Source organism: Engraulis encrasicolus, chromosome 17, assembly GCF_034702125.1.
Source record: "Engraulis encrasicolus isolate BLACKSEA-1 chromosome 17, IST_EnEncr_1.0, whole genome shotgun sequence".
Lineage (NCBI taxonomy): Eukaryota > Metazoa > Chordata > Actinopteri > Clupeiformes > Engraulidae > Engraulis > Engraulis encrasicolus.
The window spans coordinates 8,873,298-8,887,270 of NC_085873.1; the positions used below are offsets into that span (position 1 = coordinate 8,873,298).

Below are 13,973 nucleotides of genomic sequence, written 5' to 3' on the forward strand. Positions count from 1 at the left end.
AAATCAAACCTGAATGCAGCGAATGGATTTCAAGCCATACAAAATGGTTGACATTTCCTTTCATGTACGTAGTATGCCCATAATCTAAATGCTGCTGGTTACTTCATCTACTTTGCACGCACATGAGGATTCCCATTGACAGATTTAGTGCAGATCAGTGTAGATAAAATCAGAATTATAAAAAAGTAATCAACTAGTAAGCTACACTAAAACAAGAAAATAAAAATGAATTAATGAATGAAAAAAACAATTATGGCTACGTTGACATGCGAGTCAAACCTTTCAACCCACACAAATGCATGGCAAAGGTCACGCGACCTTGTAGCCTTCCTCTCACCTTGTAAGGGTCGCGGCTGGGGCACGGGCACCTGGTGCAGCTGAGTGCCTGATAGCGTCAGCTTGTTGCCCTGCAGCTGGAAGGTGACTGGCTTGCTCCCCTGGCCCGTGGGCACGGGACGCCCTGCCAGCGATGCCAACTGGGCAATGCTCACCACCTCGCCAGCTGTGTGAATGGGGGAGAGAGAGAGAGAGAGAGAGAGAGAGAGAGAGAGAGAGAGAGATTTTAGAATCTAGAATTTATATAATGAATGTACTGTTGGTATACAATTGCGATCAGTCTTCCTGTGATCAAAGATAATTTATTTTTAAAAATTAAGTCATTGTGCATGTAACGTATACTTTAAACTGAATCTCATTTGACAATAAGTAATAGCCACAAATGAAACACAGACTACTCACATGCAAGCTACACTACATTACGGAAAAGGTTCGCTTCCCCGCCAAAATGATGGCAGCTTCATATGTGAGTCAAGACAGCCGAGTGAATACTTTGGGTAAATATAGTGCATGTAAGGCAGGCTGAATGTTATCTTTGTCCAAATGGAAAGAGATCGTCAGAAAAATCGTAAACACTCACATGGCAGTCGTGCCTGCATGTCAGGGCTGAGAAGCACCCGCTGGGTGATGCTGGGTGCGGTGGCAACGTGGGCTGCGACCGGGGTCGGGGCTCGTATGGAGAGGACGGGGTGCGAGGCAGCGGCTCTGACGGCCACCGGGGCCGGCGTGGGGTTCAACGCTACGGTAGCAGGGGCGCTGGCCACCGCCGTGGTGGCGTGAGGAGTGGAGACGGGCATCACTGCACACACTGTGGCAAAAGAGGAGAGGACTGTTAGAGCAAGGAAACGTACTGCTCATGCCCTTGTTTCTCATGCCCTTGCAATAATAATAATAATGTAATACTTTACCTTAAGGGGACACTGTTACAGTGTACATCATTAGGTATAGTGAATGGTGTAATGAGATGTACTAGTGTTACATTTAGATAAATGTAAACATATTTTTGCATGTCTCTACATACCATATTTAATATGTAATATTAAGGGCTTTTTATAACACTTAACACCTAATGTCAAGTGTGACCGTTTAATCCTAGTGAGACTCTTGCCTTGGGCAGGTGGCTGTATAGGGACGGGAGCCGGGCTGGGGGTTACTTCCGTGATGAGAGCTGACCGTTGGGGCTGCACCACTGGAGCTACTGAGCACGTTGGCCTGGGGTTAGCTGGCGTCGCAGACGCACGACTGTCTGATTTAGGCATGGGCTGGAACATTCTGGAAAAGAGAAAGATCAATGACTCAAAAACTCAAAATTAACGTTGTAAAACAGATTTACAAAGTGCAATTTTTTCAAAACGCTATATTTTCCGAATTCCATTCCATTGAAAATTGTATTGATAAACAAATCCTTAATCCAGTTTGGAGTTATACTCATTTATTGACAATCTCTCCACTGACTATCATTTTATTTTATATTTCAAAAATGTGTATTGCAAAGACATGTAATCACAAAAACGGGATTAGTACTTCAGTACTCTCCACTGACCTGTTGACCTTCATGCGTACGGGTTTGGGCCGTGGGGCCGGTTCAGGTGAATCCATGATCTCCTGGATGAGCGGGGTCGTGACCTTTCGGCGAGGCAGGAAGATGTCTGCTTCGTAGCGGGACACGCGACCTTCAAGGCCCACGAGGTCAAACATCGACAGGTCACATCGCTGCAGAAAAAAAGGGAACTCCATTAGTCATGAAAGAAAAAAATATTAAGAAGCAATGCATATTTTAATGAACAAAACACAGCATTGTGTCAAGACCTGGAGCAATACAGTGTTAATTTTGTCATCCATTTTTTTATTTAGTCTTAGTCTTAGTCTTGTGTCAAAGTCCATTCTTAGTCTTAGTCGCTTTTAGTCTTTCAAAAATAATTTTTGTTTAGTTATTATTTAGTCGACTAAAATTCCTCAACATTTTTGTCTAGTTTTAGTCTTTCACAAATAATTTTTGTTTAGTCATTATTTAGTCGACTAAAAGACCTCAACATTTTTGTCTAGTTTTAGTCTAAACATTTTAGTCTTTAGTTTAAGTCACAATACAATAAAACACAAGGCCTTTAGTAATGCACTGAGACTTGGTTATTGCCATTCTGGTAATAGCATATTTATAACACTGTCTTAAACCAGTCAATGGTGCATACAAATGTGAATATGTCGCTGGTGCTACGTATTCGTAAAGGGATTTTTGTTTTGTTAGAGAAGCTTCTCCCCCGATATTCGTTAGGGTCAGTCTGCTAAAAGTAAAATCGGTGGATGGATTCAGCTGTAATTAATAATTTTTTAAATCCCATAGTGTCCCTTTAAAGGTTGATTACCCATTAACAATTAATTTATAGGTTTTAGTTGTGGTTGTACCAATTTATGTCTGAACCTCCCAAAAAAGTCTACGTCTTAGTCGTTTTTAGTCTTTCACAAATAATTTTTATTAGTCAGAATTTAGTCGACTAAAAGTTAGTTCTTAGTCTTAGTCCCTTTTAGTCTTTCACAAATCATTTTTGTTTAGTCATTATTTAGTCGACTTGAAGTCCTCAACATTTTAGTCTCGTTTTAGTCTTTCACAGATAATTTTTGTTAGTCAGTATTTAGTCGATTAAACTCTCAAAAGGTTAGTCGACTAATATATTTAGTCTTAGTCTAGTCGACAAAATTAACACTGGAGCAATATTAACATTTCATAAGAACTTTTACCTAACTGATAAATAATGGTAAAACCAGTCAAGCCACTCAATAATAATGTCACATCAGAAAGAAGATTTTGATGTTTCAAAATTTTAATGATCATCTTACAGGAGGCATCAAACCCATCAAAGGATCACTTTATTCCATGCAAGAGTACAGCTACAGGGCTCCTGTAAGGTTACTCAAGTTCAACTTCAAAAACCATTTCACAGCCTTTTTTTTTACCTTCATAAACCTTATTTACTTGACCTTAAATGGTAACTTCTGTCAGGACAATAGCAGAACAGCCAACTTTGTAGAATTAGTACACGTAACCTAGCAATGCTAACACAAAAGTGATAACATGGCAGAGCTCGATTTACCCGAAACCTTCGAGGCAATTATGAAACCATGTGACCAGAGATCAAAGCATAAGGTAACTCCGTTCCCTTTGGGTCTCTGGTGCAGCCTACCTGGAAGGGGGAGACGTCCAGGGCCTGCTGGGCGATGGAAGCGGTGGAGAAAATGACGGGCTTGGTGATGAAGGGCGACTGGATGGGGCGCGGGTCAAACAGGTTGGGGTGGTTGCACACCTTCCGCAGCTGCATCAGGATGTTGATCACAGACATGAAGTGGCCACTCGCCAACGTCTCCCTCGTCCTGAAAGAAAGAAGAACGAAGAACGAAAGAAAGAAAGTGGGAATTAGGCAGTGGAGCCACATACAGGAATTTGAATGGCAGAGGTCTCCTTTGAAAAGAGCAGTGATTCTAACTAAAGTGAACTAAAGCCGAAGGCTGAATGATATGGCAGAAAGATGAGCCATGATACATACAGTATTTTAATAGTATTCTTATCTAGATTAACATTCTACAGCTTTCAGCTTTATTTTTTTGTACCTTTGAAAACATCAAGAAAGACAGACCGACAGACAGACAGACACACAGACAGACTAGGGATGGCGAAAATTGAAAAAACTCTTAACCGGCTACTGAGACTCATTAACCGGTGGTTAACCGGTTAACCGGTAATCTTAAATTATACAATGTTAGCGTGCCTGATATGCACAGCACTGATTTTTTTACATTTTATTTTTCACATAAGCCTTTTTTTTTGCTGCGCAGACAGGACCTGCCATGTCCAGCCACTGTTGCCAGATAGAAAATGCTGAATTATCGTACTAAATCCTCAAAATTATCGTTTTTTGGGGGCTTTTTGGGAGGAAATTAATATTATCATAATTATTATTATTACAACCGGTTAACCGGTGGCAGAACATTTTAACCGGTTAAAGTTGATCCGGTCGACTATCGGTTAAACGGTTACCGGTTAACATCCCTATGCCAGACACACACACAATGACACGCAATACAATCACAACTCACAACTTGGATGTGCAAAACAAACTAGAATGTTGTACAGCCCTGATATAAGCTTCTGATTAATTTAAGAGCTACTACTCACGAGGCCTGGGCCATGAAGTCGTCGTAGAGGAAGCGTTGCCTCTTGGAGAGGCGGCAGCGCACCACGTGCTCGTACTTCTTGGGCATCTGCTTCTCCACGTCCACCTTCACGCGACGCAAGAGGAAGGGCCTCAACACCTGCAGAAACAATCCGGGGGATACCGGTTTTACATATATTTTCAAGACTTCTGTGCCTTTATTATTTGACAGGGGCATCGGAGGGTGACCACAGTCAGAGCTTCCGCACACCAACTCTGACAAAGTGCTGAGCACTGCTCCGGTGAAAGTTAGATTGCATTGTTTTCAATAGAACCCTGCACACTGGCACCGATGTCTGCGGACTGTTGTGGATGTCGGACAGCGATTAGAGACAAGTTCTATTTTGTCTGCGCCGCCCATTGACGATAAATGCTATGTTCGTGTGAAATTGGGTATGGGGGTCGGAATTGTGTGGAAAGCGAAAGTGCTCCGCAGTGCTGTCAGAGCTAATGTGCGGAGGCCCTTACTCTACGTCCTGCTCCTCACCTTGTGCAGCCTCTTGACCAGGCCCTCGTTGTACTCCTGGCTGCCCTCGATCATGCCGGTGAGGGGGTTGGAGAACCACTCCTTGAACTCGCGGTGGGACTGGAACACGTGCGGCATGAGGAAGTGCATGAGGGACCAGAGCTCCATCAGGCTGTTCTGCAGCGGAGTGCCCGTCAGCAGCAGTCGCCTATGGCTGTGGAGGCAGACAGAGGGTGGGGAAACAACATGGTTAACTCCATGGTTAGATAGCACGTTGACTGTCTACAAGCAGAGTGCAAAAGGGGTGGGGGTCCGTCTGTGGCTGTGGAGGCAGAGAAAGGGTGGGGTGGGGGAAAACAGTTAATATTCCATGACGGATTAAATGTTTTTAAGTTTTGAATTATGACTGTGCAAAGGGGTGGGGGGGCTCTCTGTGGCTGTGGAGTGAAGAGAGAGGGTAGGATGGGGTGAAACATCGTTAACTCCATCAAGTTATTATGGCTGTTCCGCAGAGGAGTGCCCCTAAGGAGCAGACGCCTGAGGCTACAGGGTAGGAAAGCCTGTATTGGGGGAAACAAAAACTATTTGATTGATGGCTGTATGTTTTTCTCCACCCCACCCCTTTGCATTCTGTTAGCAGAGTCAGGTTATTCATGTTAAAACATAACCCCTGCATTACCACATGCTGTTAAATGTATAATCCATTTTAAAATTCCGCTATGCATTTCAGATATCTGTAGCTGTGTGCTGGAGAGAGGGGTGGGGTGGGGAAAACCATTAATAACTTCAAAACATTTCATCCACTGTGAAATTATGACTGTCTACTAGCAGAGTGCAAAGGGGTGGAGGCCGTCTGTGGCTGAAAGACAGTGACAGAGTAGGGAAAACTCAAGTCAGTTGCAGTACAGACGGATCATGAGATTTGCCCTCTCGAAAAGCTACAATGTATTGACCAGAGAGGATCTTTCCATCTTCAAACACCCTACATGACTGTATTGCCCTACATAACAAGACCATGAAAAAAAAAGAAAATAGAAACAAACAATTGTTATCGTTTACTTCATTTGTCATGATGACCTTCTTGATATCCATGTTGCAGTGCCGTTTTAACGATTCGAATGGGAAACGGGTGCAGGCAGGGCCTTACCTGTTGAAGTTGAGCAGACTCTGCCAGCGCTGCGACTTGAAGTTCTTGATATTCTGAGCCTCGTCAAGGATGAGGTAGCGCCACGACTTGCGCCTGAAGGCCTGATGGTCCTGCAGCACCAGCTTATAGGAGGTGATACACACATGAAAGGCATTCGGCTTGGTCCATCCCTGCAAGAGAGGAACAGTTTGGTTTTAGGATGGATTTCATTGATGCATTCAGTTGAAGGAGTAATTTAAAGCCCACTTGACCTGGAAGCAGGACAACCAAATGAAAAGATAAAAATGAAAAAAAAAAAAAAAAGTCTGCTTCAACCAGTTTTTTTTTGCTCCCTGGATTACGCAAAAAGAAAAGTGAGAACAGAAAAATCCTGGCTGAAGCAGACTTTCTTTTTTATATTGATGCATTCAGTGGGAAACAACTTCATTCTTTTCTGTCCATGGAAGTTATAAACCACCATTGTTTAGAAGTGCACTACCAATTTAATTCAATACAGCCCAGCTTTAGGTTCAAACGGCCCTAGTACGAAACCATAACCTCCCAATAAACAACTTGAGACAAAATAAAGACCAGGAAAACGTCATGGACATCAACATAAAAAGAGATAGGAAATGTGACTTACAACGTTGACTTTGTTATTAGGCACAGTGTGAATACTCATATATGTAGAGTGGTAGAAAAGAGTTACTTGTAGGCAGCTTTCTACATGTGAGCCATATGCATTTGAAAGTCCAGAGCTGTATTAAGTAGAAGTACTCTTACAGATGAAAATGCAACACTAGTGGTATATTACAAAGCTGAAACCATGTTATATACCATTCATGTTACATCGGTTAGAGTCCTTCTACTTCTACTTAATAAAACTCTGTGAAAGTCAGGGTTGCGTCCTACCTGTCTCTTGAGTTTGCGCTCCTTCTGGCTGCCATAGTAGGTGAGGATCTTGAAGCCGGGACACCAGCGCTTCAGCTCCATCTCCCAGTTCAGCATCACACTGGTGGGCACGATGATCAAATGGGGACCCCAGTTACCTGCAAAAGACGCAATCTTGTTAGATTATGAAGGAATAGAGTAATACAATAGAATAATAGCTTTGATTAGAAGGAATAAAATGGAACTTTCCACATATGGAAACTGAATAACACAAACGATGGTACAATCATGTTTAGGATATGTGAATGATTATGATAGGATCAGGGCTTTGAACCGTTATTTTTTTCCAAACGTTCCGTTCCGAACAGAAACGGAATTATAACGTTTCCGGTTATGCGTTCCACCAATAAATTGACGTTCCCGAACCGGTTAGAACAGAAAAATACTGTTCCCGGAACGGTTAATTTCGTTCCTGTCAGCTGATTACTCCCATAACCAAGAAAGACGGAAGTGCAAATGGGTCAGCCTACATTCCAAACTGTTTATTCAAGCAGATGAAAAGAATATCCTCCAGAATTGTGTCATTTAGGGATGACCTAAGCGGAGAAGCGGAGAATAAACCTCAATGATGAAAATGCACGCTCCACGCTGACTTGGGTCACGGGGAACGCTATGATGGACATTGTGAGTTTGTGCATATTTAAAGCGGCCATGGATGCCCAATAACGTCGAACATTCTTGGTGTGCTTTACATGCGCTTCTCTGCAATGTCTTACAATGATGCAATGGAAACTTTGCCCTTTTGTATGACAGTGGTTTCTCTTATTTAAGATGTGGAGTGGAGACTTTGTAGTCCACAGTTCTCTCTCCATTCAGTCAGACAATGTCTGATGTCACACAGGACGTGAACCTCAGTCGTCATGGTAACGTGCGCAGGAAAATAATTACTTTTTTTTTTGTTTGAGGAACGGTATTAACCGGTATTAACCGGTTACCATTATTTTTAAATAAGTGTTCCTGTTCCAGAACATAAAAAAATAATAACGTTTCCGGTTTCGTTTCTGTTCCCTGTAAAATACAAAAAGTTCCCGGTTTTCGTTTTCGTTCCTTGAACCAGTTCAAAGCCCTGGATAGGATATGATAAGGATATGTGAATGTGTGTGAAAAGGTGAATGAGTGAAAAATATTCTACAGGTATGATTCACTGTGGAAACAGGGCACATGTCAGCAAGGTGTACAGAATGATGTTCAACCTCTGCATTTAACTCATTGCACAATTAGTAGAGCAAGGCTTCCCAACCTATTCCCTCTGAAATTTTCACATTCTGTTCGGTGCCCGCCTCTGACCCAATAAACAATACAACTCAAATGAAGTCAACTGTGACACACATACAAATATTTGGATTTTTAGAAAATTATTTCAAGGCCCACTTGTAATACTTTCAAGGCCTACCAGGGGACCCAGGACCAAATTTTGAGAATCACTGGATAGCCATGAAAGCCTTTGAAAGCTGAAAATAAAGTCTGTGACCTCAAGCTCCAAGGACATGCACCAGAAACGTCATGATATTAAATTTAGAGAAACAAGAGCTTAGTGTTGCAGACTTCATTTTTAGATTTCACGCAACTTTGCTAGTCCCGCAAGCCGTTTTTGAGACAGATGTGCATGTCTCTTCTTTGTTACCGTAGCCATGTGCCTTTGTCCATACCTTTCTCGCAGGCCAGGTGTGCCAGCAGGGCGATGGTCTGGATGGTCTTGCCCAGCCCCATCTCGTCTGCCAGGATGCCGTTCAGTTTCTTCTCGTACATGGTGACCAGCCAGTCCAGCCCAATGTGCTGGTACTCACGCAGGTTACCATGCAACAGGAAGGGGATGGGAGTTTTCACCTGAAGACAACATGCGTATGAATAAGCACAGCTACATATATGTACATGCACACACAGAGTATCCAGGATTCAAATGGAAAACGGCAAGGAAATTATTAAGTTCCGCAACACTATTATATGCTCCCCAAAACTTACATGACGTTTCAGACGTGTCATTAAACTGTTTGGGAGCATACAATAGTGTTGTGGACCTTTATCGTTTCCTTTCAGTTATCTTATGTTTGGTCCATCACCTGTGTTACTGATGTGTGTGCATTTTCTGCCTTTTTAGATTCAAACGGAATATTGTCAGCATCAGTATTCGGTTTAAGTTCAGGCACATTCTGTTTACAGCGTTCCTGGAATATTCCCAGAACATGGTCACAGTTGGACTGAACAAAGAGTTTACATGACTTGTGTGCAAATCAAACACTGCAATCATTCAGGAATATTCCTTGCATGTAACTGTACTCAGTGAGGTTGTGCAATTGTATGCATTTTCTTGTCTTGATCCCATTTACCAGTGCTTACACATTATAACAGCTGCTGGAAGGGCAAGGGGAATTTTACCAGAAGAGAACATGTTCATCAGGGAGATTGTGCAATTGTATGTATTTTGTTGTCCTTATCATATCAGGCTTTATAACAGCTGCAGGAAGGGATGGGCATATTCACCTGAAGAGGAGTTGTAAAATTACCAGTTTAACCCAATGAGGTTGTAGAGTTGTAAACAGGGTGGTAGGTGAAGATTGTGTGGCATATTTTACAATCTTTATTCCATTTAAATGCTTTAATGCAATGCTGCCTACTATGAACAAGTGCAACTGAAAACATCAGTGTCTACCATTTTAATAAGAATGGTTCTGCTCATAATAACGTGTATTCTTTCAATCTTTATTCCATTTAAATGCTTTAATGTAATGCTGCCTACTATGAACAAGTGCCACTGAAAACATCAGTGTCTACCATTTTAATAACAAGAATGGTTCTGCTCATAATAACGTGTATTCTTTCAATCAAGCTTTTCTTCTTTTGATATACGAAAACACGGGGACGTGTGACGATAAACATACACAAATAGGCTCAGTGTCCTTTGCAAAGCCCATCCATACCTTCTACCCACTCATCCTCCTATACCACTAGCCGACGGCTGCCCTAAGCAGGTTAACCTCCATGCGGCTTACCTTGGTGGTGGCCAGCGTGTATCCCTTCGGCTGGAGGCTCTCTGCAGTGGCGGCTATGTGGCTCATGTCTTTCTTGGGCCTGGGAGAGGTGGCCAGCTCAGGGCTCTGGTCTCCCTCCCTCAGCAGAGCCTCCATGCCCTCTTCATCATCCTCTTCCTCCTCATCATCGTCAGCCACATCCTCATCGTCATCCTCCATCAAATCATCGTCACTGTTGACAGCCTCTGAGGAGTCTAATGACAAGAGGAAACGGGAACGGGAAGGGGAAGGGGAAGGAGCATAATGGGTTTTATACAATAGTTAGATCCGGTCAATTTATTTTGCGATATCTGATTGGATGAGACGCGTTCTACTGGCATTCTACGCGTCGGTAAGGAGGATGATGTCTAGGTGGACATCATCCTCGGAGACTCATCACACCTAATAATCACTCCGCCGTGGATAGAATGTAACCAGGGCCGCGCATTTTGAACTCGCCATCATTCTATCTCATAGTCTACTGCGGAGAAAGTGAATGTAACCAGGGCCGCGTAGTTTGAACTCACCATCATTCTATTCCATTGTTCTATGCTGGACTAAGTTGGGCGCACGCACGCCCGCATGACAGAGAGCGTAGGCTATCCCAGTTGGTAGCTGGATTCTGGCAGAGAGGAAAGAAGTTATCTGATTCTAGTGCAGTTGTCTGGGCAGTTGGCAGACCTCTGCGGCCGCTATTTCGTAGTCTTTTGAAGGCAATCTAACATGTAGCCTACTTTAAATATTAAGACGGGGGGGTATGCGAGACAACGGACACTTTTTTGACACAGAGACAGAAAGGCTATGTCAGTCTACTGCAGTGTATGAGAACCGCTATAATCGGATCTCATTTGTGCTGCGGGAGAGTGAATGACGAGGAAGAGATGCTCTTAAAAATATAGCCTAGGCTATCAGCAATTGCCGTCCACCACGTGCAAATTAGTAGGCTACAAAGTGGGCATCTGGAAGCAAGATACCGTGTGCCATGCGATTTAAAATCATGGCCGCTTGGAACTGGAATGAGTTGCCTTTTCGTTTAGGAGGGAAAACGACCTCTTTCTCGGGTTCGCACCCACATCAGACGTTTGCATGAGAAAGTGTTTCAGCAACAAAGTTGTAGCCTGCAGTAGCCTAAACTTTAGCAGACATCGGGGTATCATAGGCCTACAAGGGATTGATTTGTGTGGTTGTGCGTGTGAGAACAGCGCTCGGATCTCATGCGGCACTGGAGAGGAAAGGACGAGGGGGGGTGTCTTTACGCAGCTAGCAGCAAGTTTGCGGTCCACAAAAATGTGAAAATCAATATCGGCTGAAAAAGGCTTATAAAATAGGCATCTAACTAAAATGTTGAAGTTGCACAGTGTTTTCATTTATCATGCATCATTTTAGTAAGCGAAGCCCAGTAGCAGTCCACACAGAAATGCACTTCACACCGTTTCATGGAACTTTGCGCGCTGGCGCTGTCAGCTTGTCAGCTCGTCATTGCATAGCAACCATACAATCAATTCGGAACTACTTTGCTTAGCGGAGCAGGTAAACAAAGTATGATTAAGGTAACTAATAAACACGAATTCGAACATTTATTCTGGTATTTTGTTGGCAAATGAACTATTGTATAAAAGCAATATGACCCTCGTGGTCGGGATGATGTGCACTGACATCCTCCCTGGTGTGATTGCCGACGGCACTCAGCCTTCGGCTTCGTGCCTATGGCCGAACCACACCAGGGAGGATGTCAGTGCACATCATCCCTCCCACTCGGGTCATATTGCTTAATCGAATTAGGGGGAAATGGAGGAACAAATGGGGTCTAAGTCACACCCTTCTACTTCCAGGCCATGGGGCCTTAACTTGCAAAAACTTTGAATGGAAGTGAATGGGTAAATCCCAATTCCATTTGACATGCGTCGGGTATGAAGTTGCATAGAGAATCAAGTAGTTAACTTAAAACATTTCAAAGTTTTCACTATCTACTAGTTAGTGTTACCATGCATGTTCGATGTTCTGAAAATCAGTTTTTGTGTCTATACACAATGATGTTGGTTGAGCTTAGCAGTCGGAAACCGGTTTGCATTTTGAGGTGCTTGCGCGTAACGTAGGCCTTTTGCCCTAATTCAATAATGTACCTGAGGAGCCATTGGTCTCACTGCCTTCTCCGTCCGTTTCGTCCTCCTCCTCTTCCTCAGTGGTAGCCTCTTCCTCAGAAGTCACAGCTGATGCTGACCCCAAGGGCTCCTCGAAATCGGACGTGTACGCCCCCTTATACTTCTCCAAGAGCTGTGTCACGCTCATCTCACCTGAAGAAGACACCACAGGATTGGTTGGTCAGTGCAGTGTTCCTCAAAGTGATAGGTTTAAGCATAGGAAACCTTTGTGGTTACTGAAACCAGTCAGACACAAAGCTGGAAAATAACATTGGATAACATGGTAATAACACAAGTAATTGAAAGCATCTTTGATCCTGAGGATAACCTTATTTAATTATTAATTATTATTGTATATCCAAATCATCAGCATCACCCATGTGTCACCAACTCTTCTTCCGAATCATTCTCAGAAAACAAAATGGCAGGTTCTTTCGGCAAGACCTTGACCTGGACTTGACTTGATCAAATAGGTCTTAACTTGTGAGGGACTTGAGACTTACTTGTGACATGCAAATTAGTGAAGCTGCTTGATACTTTTGACAATGTTACAGCCCAAGTCTTTCTGCCGTCTTTCTTGTGGAGTCCACGCAATTCAATTTCTGGTCACTAGGGGCGTCTAGATATATAGGCCAGCGGTGAAGTCCTGGTTACGATTCGTGATCCGGATCACCACCAGAATTTAATCACTTGTTCCTTGGGTCATTACTAACAATTAGTTTTTGAGTTATCCTGCTGACAGAATCTTTTAAAAAGTCCTGGTTCCGGTTCATGATCCGGATCACCACCAGAATTTAATCACTTGTTCCTTGGGTCATGATCAACAAATCCACAAAGTTTCCGAGACCGAAAACATTACCTCCTTGGCGGAGGTAACAAAAAATAAAAAGCAAAATAAATAAATGAATAAATAAATTAAATAAAACCAGCCTCACCTTCTTTGGCCAGGTCGTCCAGCTCCTCTTCGTGGTTGGCGTCTCCTTCAAGTGCTTCCTGTGCTTCTATCGTCTCCTCTTCGTCCTCAGCTGGTAGGAGAGATTGGACGATACCATACGTGACGTTAACTTACTTAAGACTCATAACATTACGTTAATATACGTTAACATATATAAGACTCAATAAGAATCAGTTTTCACTGAAATTCATTTTGCATCCATGAGTAAGACTCCTTTAACCCAGCACGTCAAGCCCTCCCAACACAGATGAAGGCCAGACAGAGGGCACAGGCCTTGTACACATGTTAACTGCACTGCACATTCACCATGTGGCGTGAACCATTTTTACTCTTGTTGCCATGAGAATATCATCGAGCCCAAAACTGTGCTTTACAGTGTTATTGCAATAATTGTATACAAAGCGTCTACCAAATGCAATGTAATGTAATGTAATGTACAGTCTCATCTTCAATCTCAATTTTTTGCACTTGTTAACTTGTTTGCACTCATTTAGAAAAGTGGGAGGGGTGTTTATTTCAGAAGTCTGATGTCTCACCGTCCTCCTCATTAGCGGTAAACTCCTCATCCTCGTCCGGATCTTCCTCCACTGATGAGGAGCTGTCAGAGCCGTCCTCTGAAGCATTGGGCTGTGGGAGAAAGAGGGAGGAGGAGAGGAGAGGAAGAAGAAAGAGGAGAGAAGAGAGTAGAAAGATTGATGCATGAGAGGAAGACAGAACGGAGAAAGAAGCAAGGAAACAGTAAGAGGAAGAAAGGAGAAGACGGGAAGGAGAAAGGAAGGCAGAAA

General features: G+C 43.1%; 1 protein-coding gene across 5 annotated transcripts in view; it reads right to left on the bottom strand.

Annotated features, from left to right (window-relative positions):
- srcap (Snf2-related CREBBP activator protein) overlaps nt 1–13,973 on the bottom strand; it is a 53,690-nt gene that overhangs the window by 16,414 nt on the left and 23,303 nt on the right. For all 5 annotated transcript variants that reach the window (XM_063221677.1, XM_063221679.1, XM_063221678.1 and 2 more), the window contains 14 exons: nt 13,725–13,815; nt 13,169–13,258; nt 12,216–12,386; nt 10,075–10,307; nt 8,734–8,911; nt 7,046–7,182; nt 6,155–6,324; nt 5,029–5,221; nt 4,505–4,641; nt 3,516–3,702; nt 1,880–2,049; nt 1,445–1,608; nt 917–1,144; nt 338–502 (listed from right to left, as the gene is read on the bottom strand). In XM_063221677.1, coding sequence (XP_063077747.1) covers nt 338–502; nt 917–1,144; nt 1,445–1,608; nt 1,880–2,049; nt 3,516–3,702; nt 4,505–4,641; nt 5,029–5,221; nt 6,155–6,324; nt 7,046–7,182; nt 8,734–8,911; nt 10,075–10,307; nt 12,216–12,386; nt 13,169–13,258; nt 13,725–13,815 — 2,314 coding nt within the window. The remainder of the gene's footprint in view (nt 1–337; nt 503–916; nt 1,145–1,444; nt 1,609–1,879; nt 2,050–3,515; nt 3,703–4,504; nt 4,642–5,028; nt 5,222–6,154; nt 6,325–7,045; nt 7,183–8,733; nt 8,912–10,074; nt 10,308–12,215; nt 12,387–13,168; nt 13,259–13,724; nt 13,816–13,973) is intronic.